The 14,690-nt window shown below is 43.8% G+C and overlaps 3 protein-coding genes across 3 annotated transcripts in view; 1 reads left to right on the top strand and 2 right to left on the bottom strand.

The window, feature by feature from the left end:
* hexa (hexosaminidase A (alpha polypeptide)) overlaps positions 1-14,690 on the bottom strand; it is a 189,123-nt gene that overhangs the window by 11,314 nt on the left and 163,119 nt on the right. The gene's annotated exons all lie outside the window — the stretch shown is intronic.
* Positions 1-14,690, bottom strand: part of LOC104966695 (putative 2-hydroxyacid dehydrogenase UNK4.10) — a 60,429-nt gene that overhangs the window by 5,326 nt on the left and 40,413 nt on the right. The window lies entirely within an intron of this gene.
* LOC104966690 (neurocalcin-delta B) lies at positions 4,162-7,258 on the top strand. Its single transcript, XM_010795920.1, has 3 exons — positions 4,162-4,588; positions 6,229-6,334; positions 6,974-7,258. The coding sequence occupies exons 1-3, from the start codon at positions 4,211-4,213 to the stop codon at positions 7,066-7,068; spliced, it is 579 nt and encodes a 192-aa protein (XP_010794222.1). The 5' UTR covers positions 4,162-4,210; the 3' UTR covers positions 7,069-7,258.

Raw genomic sequence — 14,690 nt, 5'->3', positions numbered from 1 at the left:
ATGGCCTGTTCAGCCTTTTAAATAAAAAAATATAAAGATTTAAAATAGTAATTTAATTGTTTGTGTTTTTTTGTCAAAATGTCTCTGCTATACTAGTTTACGGAGCCGCCAGTCGCTTATGGGAAATCATAAGCGAAGGAGGGGGGTATTAGAGCAATGCTTCAGAGAGCCAACCTCGAATCCTCCTCCTCCACTTCCCTTTCAAAGCCATACCGGCATACCTTTGCAGCCGCCAGGGGTATATGCCATCCCCCAGACGAAGCGCCCAGATGAAGGGTAAGCGGGGCGGAGAAGCCGTGTAAGGCATCAGGGACTATACTTGCAATCTCTATGTGGAAAGGCCCCTGGCCTCAATAGCAGTGGATGCTACGCTTGCCCACGCATGACATAGTCAGAGATGGCTCCTCCGCATCTTTCCGGATGGACCGCTTCAGTGAGCCTACCGAGCAGGCTAATTTCCCCAGGCGGTATAACGCCAGGAGGTGCGTGAGATCACAGACACCTTCGACCGCTGGATCGTACCTCAGAAAACCGGGAAGAGAGTGAGCATTACTCTCCGCCTGGCACTCATCAATGCTAGATTCCTAGGCATAACAAGACTTATCCTGTTAATAACTTTTTTATAATCCCCGGGATTTGGACATTTATGTTTCTGACGGAGACGTGGATTACGTGCTGGTGAGTTAACAGCTTTTTCTGAACTTTCTTCTTCCTGACTGTTCATTCATCAGCACCCCGTCGGACCACCAGTAGAGGATGGAGGGCTGGCGTCTGGTCTGTAAGTCCAGCGATTTAACTGCGGTCATACTCCGTCGAACAGTCTCTCCAGCTTTGTAGCTGCAACTTTTCGAACTACACTTAAAGGTCCCATGTCATGGCCATTTCCACTGATCATAATTCCATTGTTGAGGTCTACTAGAATATATTTATATTGTGCAATTTTCCAAAATCACTTGGTTTCTCATACAGCACCTCTGTAAACTACGTGTATTCACTGAATTTCACTCTCTGCCTTTAACGGCTTTTTGTAGCTCCAATAGCTCCAGCCCCCACCCTCCCTGTGAGCACAGTGTGCTCTGATTGGTCGGAACGTTGTGAATCGCGCTGAGCTCCGTGGAGGTGTGGTTTCCTTGTTTAGCGATACACAGTGAAACACAGCCAAACTCACCCTGAGCACACACAAAGTCACAGCCGAAGTAAAAACAATAAGTGTGGCTTGATATTGAGTAAGAAAAAGGTTGATAAACGCTGTGAGAATGGGTCTGCAGAGAGAATTTCGCCGCGATCCCAACAGTCTGTTATCAGTCTGCAGCCAGGGAGAGAGATCAGCAGAGCTGCATGCATTGAGTGTGTTTGTGAGGAAGTCCGTGGATTGGTCAATTTGGACCAATCAGCGGGGGCTTAACGTAACGGCTCCGCGGACGTAACGTAACGGCTCCACGGATTGGTCCATTTGGTTCCGGGTAACGCATGACATCATGAGTTGCCCGGAAGAATCAATGGACAGTGACATATCTCCAACGAGGCGTTTTGGGGAGGTATTTTCTGTGTTAGAGTTTTACTCGCTACAGGGTGTACTTTGAGGGTTTTGACTCTGCAGACCGTTTACATGAATAAAAACCTTCATAACACACAAGGGGACGGGTAATAACCGGAAAAGCATGACATGGGACCTTTAACTTTCTTTAAGTACAGTGGAATATATATTTGCATGTATCACAGTCCCTGTTACAGCCAACATCATGGCACTTTTTTGTGTGCAGTCTGTGCATCCCTAATCTAACAGACCCAAAACCAAAAATATGTTCTTTAGTGAAGAAGAATAAGAAAAAGCAGCAAATTCTTACATGTGAGAGGCCGGAGGCATCAAATGTTTGGTCATTTAGTCTAAAATAACTCAAGCGATTTAATAGATGATCAAAAAAGTTTCCTACTACCTTTGGTGCTAATTTGACAATTTAAAAGTCCCCGTGTCACCTTACGGTCTAGAATGTTTGTTTGATTTTGTAAAATGTAAAGCCGGACATGCTTCCAGTCTTAATATCAGCCGTTCACACCGGACCCCGCTGTGTATCTGCTGCTGGGTTTTGTTCCAGGAGTGATGAGAGTGTAAACATGTGTTAATCTTCTTTTCACGCTGCTCCAGCATCCGCGCTGGCGTTGAAGTGAACTATATGAGTAACAGCAGGGAACTCATTAGAGGCAGCTGCCACATTGCTAGAGCCCATTGTTTACTCTGAGTTAATTAAAGGATTATAGCTGGCTGTTTATGGAACATGTGAGTGTGAAATAAAGGGACAAGGCGGCAGAATACTTGCATTAGCAGTCAACAAAACTAATAGAACATCAGGGTATTTCATTCAAAATGCAACCACTCTTTGAAAGATCTTCATATTCATACAGTTTCACTTAAAATGACACATTTGTTTCAGTCAATTTGTGAATAATAGTGTTTCCACCACTCTGTTTACTGTTGAGTTTGTCACTGAAGCAGCACTTTTCATTAGCTCTAAGTACAGTAAATTACTAATAGCAAAAATACCATAATCCCATTATGAAGTCTTATCAATCAGGCGTGGTTAATTACTGGATCCGCTGAAGTCAAATGGGATTGTACACAGTCTATGTGCATGCAGGAATATGAATTAGATTTCTTATTATGTTATGATTTTTTATATTTGAGCTTTTGAGTCTGTGAACAAAATAATAAAATCCACAAACGTTGAGTGGAAACATATTGGTGACAGATTTCTCTTCCTGGAACAAACTACCAGTCGGCCTGCCATTGGTGATTTTATCTGTCATTAACCTCGGCTAAGCTTAGAACAGCTTCCCTCTTCTCCTCCGCTGGTCTGACAGGGGAAAGTGCTAAGCACATTAGCTGCAGGGTTAAATGATGAACTGAGTCTTCTGTTGAGTGTTAAGGCTCCATGTTCGCTGTTTGCATCCACTGCAGATGATTGTTACTTTTTTTTCTTTTCACTTTGCATGTTTATTATGCGCCAGGAAAGAATAAAAAGTCCAGTTTAACTTGAGGTTTACTTCATATCTATATATATTTGGTTTCTTGCAATCAAATATATTTTTAAAACTAGGCTGATCTTGATTATTATTATTACAGAGGAACTGCGTGTTGGAAACCGTCGTGTGTGTGTGTGTGTGTGTGTGTGTGTGTGTGTGTGTGTGTGTGTGTGTGTGTGTGTGTGTGTGTGTGTGTGTGTGTGTGTGTGTGTGTCATGAACACATGTGGTGGTCTCCTGTTGCAGCTGCATGGGATGCTGAACTAGGCTGTGCATGAGCACAAAACCACATGCACAACCTCATCGTGTGCATTCACTTTTATTTACTATCATTGTGGTTATGCTAATGTTTTTTGCAACAAACTGTAAAAAAGATAAGCGCAGCTAAAAAAAGACACACATCTTTCAGCCTTTAAAAAAAAAAAAAGACAAAATGAAAGCAACACTTCTTCTGTAAACCCCCAAATACAGGGCAACACAAGTGACAGTGACTCTCATATAAAGTGATGATATGAAGAAAAACAGTTTGTTGGTGCATTTACAAATGTTCCTTCCTCTACATTGAAAGGAGGATATCAGGATCTTGAAAGCTTCTACCCAATGTATCACAATTTAACAACACTTTGATGTTAACAGCTCCAAACAACATAACGTTAGGGCACTTGATATCCTAAAACTCCCCATTTGAAATGTTTTTGCAAAGTTAGGAAGCCAAGCAGATTTTGAAGAATCTTATCTCTTAAGTATTTTTAGTTGGAAGATGATGACATCCTAATTGTGAGTAGCTCGAGATCCAGAAGTTTCTATCAGGAGCTGAAAAGAGAATACATATTGATGATGATGTGTTAGTGTGGATATACAGCTTGTTCCAGTGCCCCCAGGTGGACAAAAAGTTGGCTAATACAGGTTTCAACTGAATTTTTGGTGTCGAAAGAGTCGGTTTATTATTTTGTATTTCTCAAAAACAATGAAAAACCATTAATCCAGCTTTTCAAAGTGGGACAATTCATGAAGATCTTTTGATATCGCCTTCTCCTCTCTCCCAGCTGTATCAAAGATTCTCAAGGTTATTTCAGATTATTTCTAACAACCTTTTTGTGTCCCCCTCTCTCTTTCTTTCTTCCTCTTTGTCTGCAGTCGAAGTCACTGCTTCCCTCACATCGCCCACAGCCTGAACAAAAGCAGCGACCATGGGCAAACAGAACAGCAAGCTCCGTCCCGACGTCATGCAGGACCTGATGGAGAACACGGAGTTCACCGAGCACGAGATCATGGAGTGGTACAAGGGCTTCTTGCGGGACTGTCCCAGCGGCGCGCTCTCCATGGAGGAGTTCAAGAAGATCTACGCCAACTTCTTCCCCTACGGAGACGCCACCAAGTTCGCCGAACATGTCTTCCGCACGTTTGACGCCAACGGAGATGGGACTATCGACTTCAGGGAGTTCATCATCGCTCTCAGCGTGACCTCTCGTGGTCAGCTGGACCAGAAGCTGAAGTGGGCGTTCAGTATGTACGATCTGGACGGGAATGGATACATTAGCAAGGCGGAGATGCTGGAGATTGTAACGGTGGGTTTTAAAGTCTGGAGTATTTGACCTCATTCAACCCCCCACTTTCTGCTTCTCTATCTGTTGACAGCCCTCAGTCTTTCAGTGGCCACTGCATGCCATCATCGTAGCGTCATGTTCCTCAAACTACTCAAGCAGTGAAGCAATATTTTGCCCAGCCATCCACACCAGCTGCTCCATCGTATTTCCATCTGCTTCTGTGTTCTGCACCATTTGACCGCCCACAGCAGGGAAACCAGCCACTGAGTCATTTTAGAAACCAGCAGTTCCGACATTTCTCAATAACACTCATATGTGATGTATTCCTAGAAGGGAGCGGCCCTCCTCTGATCCACATATTGACTCAGCATTGCATCCAGCAGCTGTGAGCCCCACCCCCCTCCGGTGTTGCTTTACAACAGTTAGTTTAACCCAGGCTCCTCGTCTTATTGGATAACCGGTTCTGACGCGCAACAGCAATCCTTTACACATGTTCGCAAATCCCAGTGCTAAAATGAGTGCTAGATAATGTGTAATCCCATTCTTTCACCAATCGTCCATGTTTTATTCTTTGTGTGTGCGCAGGTGTGTGCAAGTGTGTGTGTGTGCAGGTGTGTTTATGTGTAGGGATGACGTGATACATTTTGCTAAATGTCCATCAGTCCAACAGAGGGCTGCATTTACTTATTATTTTCATTGTGTATTTAGATCAGCTGATGTATTTTGATGCCTGATTATAGGGTCCGCTGCAGCATCCCTTCATCTTACCATTACTCGAAAACTAAAATATGTCCATCACAATAACAATCCAAGGTGAAGTCTTCAAATCATTGGTTTGAATAATAGTCCAAATCAAAAAGATATGTACAATCATTTAATTGCAAATATGTTGCTGAATGAATTTAATTTATGTTTCTGTAATTGTATTCTACATTCATCTTCCTCAATGCAGCTGTCATATTAGTGACAGATATCCATAACATGGCCTAAAGATGATCACAATTGTAACAGAGGCTGAACCATTACCCGCCCATATAAGCCGATTATTTAAATACAAGTTGTGTGTGTCCGTGTGATGGATGCAGATGATCCGAAACACTCTTCATCATTTGGAGGAATATTTCACATTTTCTAACCGTCAAATAGAAAGATGTCAAGGACTGAACAACATACATACGCAGCAACATTGATATATAGCAACAGCTTCAGTGTTTAAGTTCGTCAGAAAACCTAAACAGTGAAGCAATACATTCACTTTATCTATTTAAAAACCTAAACCATGTCTTTTAGGCCTGGGTTCTTCCCTTTTTGTTTCCGTGCAGACGCATCGGCGTCAGAGCTAAACATAAATAAATAAGTAATCCTTTATCTGTCTTCATCCCAGAGGAGCTGTATTGATTGATGGGTCATATATATATTTCACTGCATCTTCAACAATCTAGCTGATGCAACCTTGCATTTGTGCTTTTAGCCGGACTATGAAACGTGATCAGACGCTTTGTTTTTGACTGAGATATCTACTATTTAAATGTAATACACCCACTTAAAACGTTAAAGAAGGTAGGTGACTTAACTAACCACAAAAAACTCTTTTTACAATTGTAGTCTGAAACATAAAATCTTGTTTATGACTTCCTCCTCTCTGTTCCCTCTATCTTCAGGCTATTTACAAGATGGTTTCCTCTGTGATGAAGATGCCCGAGGACGAGGCTACACCGGAGAAACGAACGGACAAAATCTTCAGGCAGATGGACACAAATCGAGATGGTGAGCCTTCTTCATTCTGCCTTTCACTCTGCTGCAGTGTTTTCTGATAACACAGTAGCTTCTAAAGCCTACAACTGAACTCAGTGCCCTGTCAATCTGAGTAACACTGCACATGGAGAATATAGGCTAATTTAATTGGCATTTCATCTAACTTAACATCATAAGAAAACAATAAACTATTACTAAAAATAGCCCAAATGATCACAAGACAACTAAAACTCAACCAATTAAATTAAAAGATGATGCAATACTGGCCAAATCCTGTAGATGCAGTCTAGCAGTCTAAGTTGAACAATAATCTATATTATTTTCCACAATAGATGTATACAATGCACACATTTATTAGACGTACAAGATTATTGTTATTAAAAACATGGATTAGTCACAGACTGTTGTAACTAAAGGAGGTTACTTATTTAAAGCTTGTTTGGCTATAGGGACGCTCCTGCTAAAACAGACTTTCCTGCACATGGGTTTTTTTGGTTCATACCATACTTTTTTCTGTATTGCTATGAGCAATTGTTTAAGGAAAGTAACATCATCATGGGGAAGATATCTGCTCTTTTCTTTTGATTAAACATATTTTGTATCATCTGAAATGAATAAACAAAACCATTAATACTTGTCTTTCTCTCACAGGTAAACTGTCCCTTGATGAGTTTGTTGAAGGAGCGAAAAGCGACCCCTCCATCGTCCGGCTGCTGCAGTGTGATCCCAGCAGCGCTGGGCTGTAGAAAACTGGACTCTTCCCCCATCATTGCTTTGATTCATTTAACACAATTTTAATATATCTCCCCGCTGACCCACCTGAGATGGTTGACATTTGATCAATTGAGCTTTAGAGGCACATACACACACACACACACACACACACACACACACACACACACACACACACACACACACACACACACACACACACACACACACACACACACACACACACACACACACACACACACACACACACACACACACACACACACACACACACACACACACAACATGCAACTGTACTTGCTACAAATACCAAAGCCTGCTGCAGATATAGTCTTTCAGACGCTAACATGTGCCTCTATGCCTGATCAAAATCTGCAGACAACACCGATCTCATACGTGGTAGAAATATAACATAAAGGACTGAAATCCCATCAAAGACTTGTTAAACGCTGAATCAAAGTTGTGCTATCTCTGTCGGAGAAGACGGTCGACGAGGTTAATCCAACAGATTCGTGAGGTACATTGAGCCGAGTTCAAGTTTATTTTTGTTTTTGTTTTTATGCTCATTGTGTTCTCTTTTAACTGACTCGGGTTGTTGAGTGATGACTGACAGATTTTTAAAGTATTCTAGCTCCATGTTAACACTGGGAAAAAAAATGAAGTAAATGAGTCTGGCACTACAAGTTATCAAAGCTAACAGTATGGCTTATGTAGACAAGAGATCTGGGACGTTTAGTTTTAAAGTACAGAATAATTTAAAAAGGGATAAAAGCAGTTTTTTTTTTTTAAATGTCTATTTTGGAGGAAGGTTACATCAAACCAAAATGATACTCAGATTTCTAAACGAAGGAGAATATTTTGACTACAGGTCACAACCATCTGTTCTTTTGAAAATGACTTTTTATGCCAAGTTCTGTACACACACATACACACATACACACATACATACACACATACACACATACACACACACACACACACACACACACACACACCCCACTATTTAATTTAACAGATACAGGATACATGGATTTGACATATTCACATAAACTGAGCTGTGAACTGTGGTTCAACAAGTGTATGAGCAAAGAAAAAGTTAGTAGTTGTATGAATATATAGTATGTTACTTATATATTATTTTACTCTGTGATCACATTGTGGCGGTTCGCTACAGTGGAAAAAATAATAATTTTACAATTTTGACTTATAAATTATTGGATTGTGATTATAAACATTTTAATTTACTTGACGAATATGATATGAGAGAAAGTTGTACAGTATATCACCCATATTTATACTTGAGATGTTAAAAAAGGAGAGGACCACACATATTGCTATTCATTCAGAAAGTCCTTAGCCACATTTAGTTTAAGGCTTATTTTTGCCCTTTTTGAGAGAAAAAAGCTACAAATCTCAGTCCAATTCAGTCTACTGACATCTGTTTCCCAATAAGTCGGTACACGTAGGCAGTCATTAGGATTGTGTATAAACGATGGCATACAAGTCATTAAAGTGCAACATTAACAACTGGAAATGTCAAGTCTTTTGCGAATGTGACTTTACATCTCTTTAATGTGCACATAAACATTTAAGTGCAACTGTGACAAGGGAGATTACACTTTTTTTTATGATTATGTCGCACAGTAACAATTGACAAATGGAACAAAGCATTGGAGTTGATAGCGAGGAACAGCAGCGTCCACCAAACCTCACTGTGTTTTTGCAGGATTTACCGTTAGCTCTAACTAGCTTCTCACTTACCTCACCAAAATATGTGGTACACAACAGGAAGCTTAATGATAATTTTGGGAGAAAAACGATTGTGATACACATTTCAAGTAGGTGATAATCAGGTACGTCAGTCCCACATTTAACTTCAATAGCATCTTGTGGTCAAGTGCCAAATATAGATGACTGAAATAGAAGCAAAAAGAAATACAGTATTTTATCCATTTATACTGTACAGTTGTCTGTCGAACAAAACACTTTGTCACTGTATCATTTTGTAGATTTTGTATTGTTAACTGGTATGTATGTATTCTGTTTAGGTTTTCCATTTGGTTATTCAAATAAAGACAAAGTGGAAAAATGGCTGATTCTCTTTTTAATAGTCATAATGTTGCATTTGAAAGTAAGACATAATTAACCATGCGCATGGCTCGGGATAACAGTGGTTCATCTATTTGACCACTCCTGTCAAATATTCGAGGGATGCCAAAAAATGTCATGGTTCGTAGATGATGGGCCTAAGCCTTGATGAATTTTCTGATTCCTTAACTTTTCTTCTGGCATCACCAGTCATATTGTACTGTGGGTTTTAAGCTAAGAGAGTAGTATAACATTTAGAATACATTTTTGAAACGGTATAAATTGTAGCACCATTATCAGGCCAAACACTTACAATTTGGGTCAAATACAGCTACAGCCTCAAAGCGTCACCATCCGATCAAAAGGTACGGCTTTGGTTTATTTAATTGAAAGCTTTTCCATTGGCCCAAGCTAATTAGCACATGTTAGTATGCTAGCCTGCCAAACGTGGTGAGGCTGAAAGTGTTCAACTCTATGGATAAACTGCACCCGACAACACAGAGATACCAGATGTAGCAGCCCTGCCACAGTCACCAGAATATTAGGTGTTTGCTTGGCTTCTTATAGCAACCAGGAGCTAACTGCTACAGCAACATCAAACAAACAAATTAATTTGGCTAAAGATAACTAGCTTAAGTTAGCCGAGTTTAACAGAGTAAAGCAGTAACTGCTACTGACTAGTGACGAGGTGATTTGGTGTAGCTAAGTTACCTTTAAACACACTCATGAAGGCATTACAACAGTATTTCGGACAGCATTAAACATTTTTTATCTTAAATATAGACTGCACACCCTGTTAGCATTTTCATTGTGTTAGCATTTAGCTCAACAACACCTGTTCCACAGCCTCATAAAGGGCTCACTCTTTCTCTTATTTGTTTTTACCAAACATGACATCTGTATGTTTATACTTTTATTCATGTTTTCAATACAGCCAAGAACATGATGACATGTGCCATTTGACACCTGGCAGATGTTGTTTACTCGAATCTAATGTTACGTCCTACAAATAAACACTTGGGCTATTTGTTGACATGTTTATAGTTAGAACAACATGGCTGAAAAATTGTCATTTAAAAACTCCTTGAGTACTCTTATAGAGGGCAACTAGAAACAAAGTCACTGAAATGTAAAGAACTTGAAATCTTTGAATAAATTGCTATAGAAATGCAAAACATTGTCCTTAAAAAATAAATAATAACACAACTAACAAAGGCATGCAAAGGAGCTAAGTTAATTAGGACCAACTAATCCAGGCTACATACAGGCATGAGACATGAGGCTAATCCAGATGTGTTATTTGGCAAGATCACCAGACTGTACAGGAAAGTAGTTATTTTTTCATACAATAACAAATATTCAGTAAAAGTGGGGAACACAGATATGTGCTCCATCAATTCACCTCACAACATAGGGGGTAAGCACAACCAGGAAGTGAATACAACCAGTTCATAGGGGTTTCTATGAGCATCTGATTTACGCCACCAATGGACCGTCTCCAATACTGTCAGTCAGCTTATCAGCCAATTAATAGCAGCCTCGTGGATTGCAGTCTCTTTTGTCTAAAGCTGCGGTCCTTCGAGTCCACCGAGGAGCGGTCAGATCTCCATCAGCGTGATCTTGTAGGCTTCTGCATAGCTCTCAATGTTGAGGATGAAGGTGTCTTCGTTGGAGTAATGCTCAATGATGTTATCGTCCATGTTCACCAGGATCCTGACACAAAGCACAGTTACAGTTTAATTTCATATGCTTTAAGGGAGAGCTCAGATGTTTAGAAGTGTTGTTTGAGGTCTTTATCTATAGTCAGTGTATCACTGACAGTTAATGGTCAGTAGCCTGGAGAAACAGAGTTACAGCAGAAGCAGCAATGCACTGCTAGGGATTGAGATTTTATCCACCTACACAATTTATATTTGAACGCTTTATTTAGAATATTTTCACCGCTTTACCTTTCCTTCAAACTGTCCTTTCCAATGAAACTGAAGATGTTATCTATTCTCTAGTCAAAACTAGCAGACTTGTTTGACACCAACTTTTATTTTTCCGTCTAAAACACAACAGTTGCTGGTCTACTATTCCCTTTGTCAGTTTGTTTGTTTTTGTGTGAGTTTTGTGTTTTACAGGGTTAGTTCACATTCACACACTAAACAAACAAAGTGACCGATTGACACAAAGGCAGACCAGCAACTTCCTGTTCTGCAAGGGAAAATTCATATTATTTTCAAAGGAGTCCGGTGGCTTCAAAGAGAGAATGTATACTTCAGTTCCCCATTGGAAAGGGCTGTCTGACCAAGAACGTGAAGTAGTGAAAATATTCTGAATATAGCGTACACTTCAACTAATGTATATTTTGTAGGTGGTTCAAATACATTGTATTAGCTTCCATGCAGGAACTCCTGTTCTCATTCATAACACTCCGTTCGATGTCTCACTATGAGATGCGCCTCATCGCGGAACAAACAGAAGCATCAATCTCATTACGCCAATCCTGATTGGCTGGTGATCTTGACGTCAGCGTCAGGGAATCCACCCACCCTATAAGTAGCTTGCGCCACGTCGCAGCGTCATTCAAACACCTCTTCTCGCTTCAGAGCACATCTCGACATATCAGTAGCCGGGCTAGCTTAACGGTCCACAGACTGAACCCAAAGCTAACTTTCGGTCGACGGGCGCTCGCCGGCTACTCTTCTGCTTCGCAAGAAGACTGTTAATACTAACACACCAGTTAGTATTGCAATCTACCTCGCCGTTTCTTTCTTCGGAAATAAAGGTAAGGTTTTGATTTTTCAAGCTAGTAACACACCTGTTGCTAGCTTGCCTTCCCTCACTACCGACACCATGGTAGCGAGGACGTTTTTTCTTTTTCTCTCTCACACCAGAGGAGAAGAAGATAAAAAGGTATTAACACACCAGTTAATATTCTTTGAGAATAAAATTCTACACCGTCGCTTTTTCTCCGGATTAACGACAGGTTGGGAAATAATTTTTTCTCAGCACAGACTCACACCAGGTCTGCTCGACCTGCCTCGGGCTGGAACACGCCCAGGAGGCTATCGACAACCCCGGCTCGTGCGGGCATTGTGCCCGCTTCACCATCAAGAGCCTCCGCCGACGGCTATGTGCCATGTCCGCTGTTTCGCCGGCCAGCAATCAAGACATGGGGGCGTCCACCGCAGAAATTGAGCCCCGTGCTGTGTCAGGCTGGGGCTCAATAACAGCGGCAGCCGCTGAACCGGAGCCGGGCAATAGCTCACCAGCTTCGCCCTGTCTGAGCATGGACCTGCAGGCCGTGTGTCAACGCGCCGCGTCCAGGCTGGACATCCCAGGGCCTGAAATGGCCAAGGAGACCTCCAGGTCTCGCTACGACTTTGCCCCAAGCAGCGAGGACAAAGGAGGCAGCTCCTTCCAGTCTTCCCAGCGATACTGGACGAGGGTGTCGGTCTCAGTGGAGAGACCCTCGCCCTTCAGTAATAAGGCCCCCCAATCCAGGGTGCCTCCTCCCTTGGGACCTGTGACGGTCATGGAGAGGCTCGGCCTGCTCCGCATACCGCCCATGGAACCGCTGGTTTGGCAGACCACTCCAACCGAGCGCTGGGCTCCGACACCCCCCAGACAGGAACCCCACGCTACCGGGAAGGCAGACCGATTCCCAGTCAGCGATGACCGGAACGGGCCTATAAAGCCGCAGCGTTGTTCCGCCAGGGCACTCAACAGTATCCTCACTGCTGACCGGCCTACCAGGACGGAGGCTCGGCGAGGACCTGTCGAGCAAACCTGGGCCGGCCGTGTGGGACGAATCGCAGCGATTCACGGACATTGCCTCCGTGTGCAGCGCTTTGCTAGTCCAGCCACGGGCCAAAGCCAGATGGGCGTAATGGTGGTACAGGGAGACCCCAGGTGGCTTCAACCTGACCAACCTCCCAGACCGGGAAAAAGAGGGATGTCTCGGACATTGCACTATCGTTCCCGAGGTTATTTTCGGCTCCGCTTTCAGTCTCGAGTGCAGCGGAGTGTGTGAGTCGAAAAAGAAGGAAGACGAGGCCCTCCACCTCTGTCTCCCCCGAAGGTCCAGCCGCTACACTGCCACGTTCTGGGCTGCAGTCCTTCGCCCAAGTTGCCTCACGTCCTGCCCTGTGTCAAGGTACCGATGGCAGCGAGAGGCCACAGGCCCGCCGCCGAGTCCCCAGCCCATGGCAGGAGATTGAGGACGAGCTCTGCCGAGAAAATCTCCGGTTCCGGCAGCCAAGCCGTCAGGCAACCAGCCGGACTCAGATTTTCAGTCACCAGTCGGGGTGGGGGGCGGGGTGTGGAAGAAGAGCGGGCGGCCTGACTGCCTCCTCTCCGTCTCCTCGGTGACAGAGGGCTGGAAAGTTCCCTGTTCCCCAGCTCCAGATGTGTCTTTCGGGGCGGTGCCACCAGGGTGCCACCAGGGCCCCCCATCTTCCCGCCGCCTCGTCTCGCTCTCTCTGAAGCGACGCACGTACCAGGGAGTGAGAACCTCGGGGCAGATACTGCTTGTCCAGAGTGTACCACTGTATGCAAGACGGACTCTACATCCAATGGTTGTGAGGTCAGCTGTGGGTGGCGTTACGGGCCGGATGCCGCGGTGGTCTGTTCGCATCAAAAGAAAACGTCTCAATGTCAGCTGTTCTTTTCAATGCGGCGATTCTACAACGGCATCCGGTTTAGGCCGTGGACGCGCTCGCGCACGTTTGGCTCGGGTCTCTTCTGTTACGGCGTTCCACCCCTGGGCTCTGATACCCCCAACTCTGGCCAGAGTGACGAGAACAGCCGCCACACACTGATCGCGCTGATAGCTCCGCACTGGCCGGCAATGTATCTGGCTGGCGGAGATTTTATCAGCTGCTGTGCGGACTAGCCGTGGCAGCTTCCCCCTACGCAGGGGGACATACTGTCTTCAGGCGGGGGGACGACTATTTCACCCACACACCGGGAGCGCCTGGGCGCCTATGGGCGCTGGCCCGTGAGTGGTACAATCGTGAGATACAGTGGGTCTCCCGCACGAAGCGTGATAAACACTAATTCAGGGTGCAAGTATCTTCCTCCGACCAGTCTCTCTATGGACTGTTAAGTGGAGAGTGTGGTGTTGAGGGAGTGGTGCCTTTCAAAAAGAGGGCACCATCCTTTTCAATGTCCTGTTGGGGTGTTTATCATTTCTACAGGGACCTAATTTGATAAACACAGAGCTTGTTTCTACGCATCGCAAAGTATACCTGGCTGGCCTATTGCTGCCATGCCATGTGGGCCTTGGAGGAAAGACGGCTAGCCAACATCCTTTGGTCTGCCGGTTGTATGAGGAGGAAGCGCTGTGCTTCCTCCGGGGGAACAGCGGCCGCCGCCGAATTTGGCTGTTCCAGTTCGTGCTTTACGCAACTTATAATGGACAGTCAAAAGAGTTTCGGTTGTAGTGACCAACTCTTCATATTCCTGGGCTAACCCTTCAGAAGGGCAAGCCTGTTACCAGGCAACGGCTCTCCCACTAGGATTGTGGAAGCGATTGTTTGGCCTATGCGAGTGTAGGGTTTGC

This window comes from Notothenia coriiceps, unplaced genomic scaffold (genome assembly GCF_000735185.1).
Source record: "Notothenia coriiceps isolate Sejong01 unplaced genomic scaffold, NC01 NC01_scaffold00037250, whole genome shotgun sequence".
Classification (NCBI taxonomy): domain Eukaryota; kingdom Metazoa; phylum Chordata; class Actinopteri; order Perciformes; family Nototheniidae; genus Notothenia; species Notothenia coriiceps.
This window is presented reverse-complemented; position numbering and strand designations above follow the sequence as displayed.

Bases quoted from the DNA above. Each gene is read 5' to 3' on its own strand.
- LOC104966690 (XM_010795920.1), top strand. From the start codon at position 4,211: ATGGGCAAACAGAACAGCAAGCTCCGTCCCGACGTCATGCAGGACCTG. The intron at 4,589-6,228 runs GTGGGTTTTAAA...CTCTATCTTCAG, and splicing joins AGATGCTGGAGATTGTAACG to GCTATTTACAAGATGGTTTC. The intron at 6,335-6,973 runs GTGAGCCTTCTT...TTTCTCTCACAG, and splicing joins GATGGACACAAATCGAGATG to GTAAACTGTCCCTTGATGAG.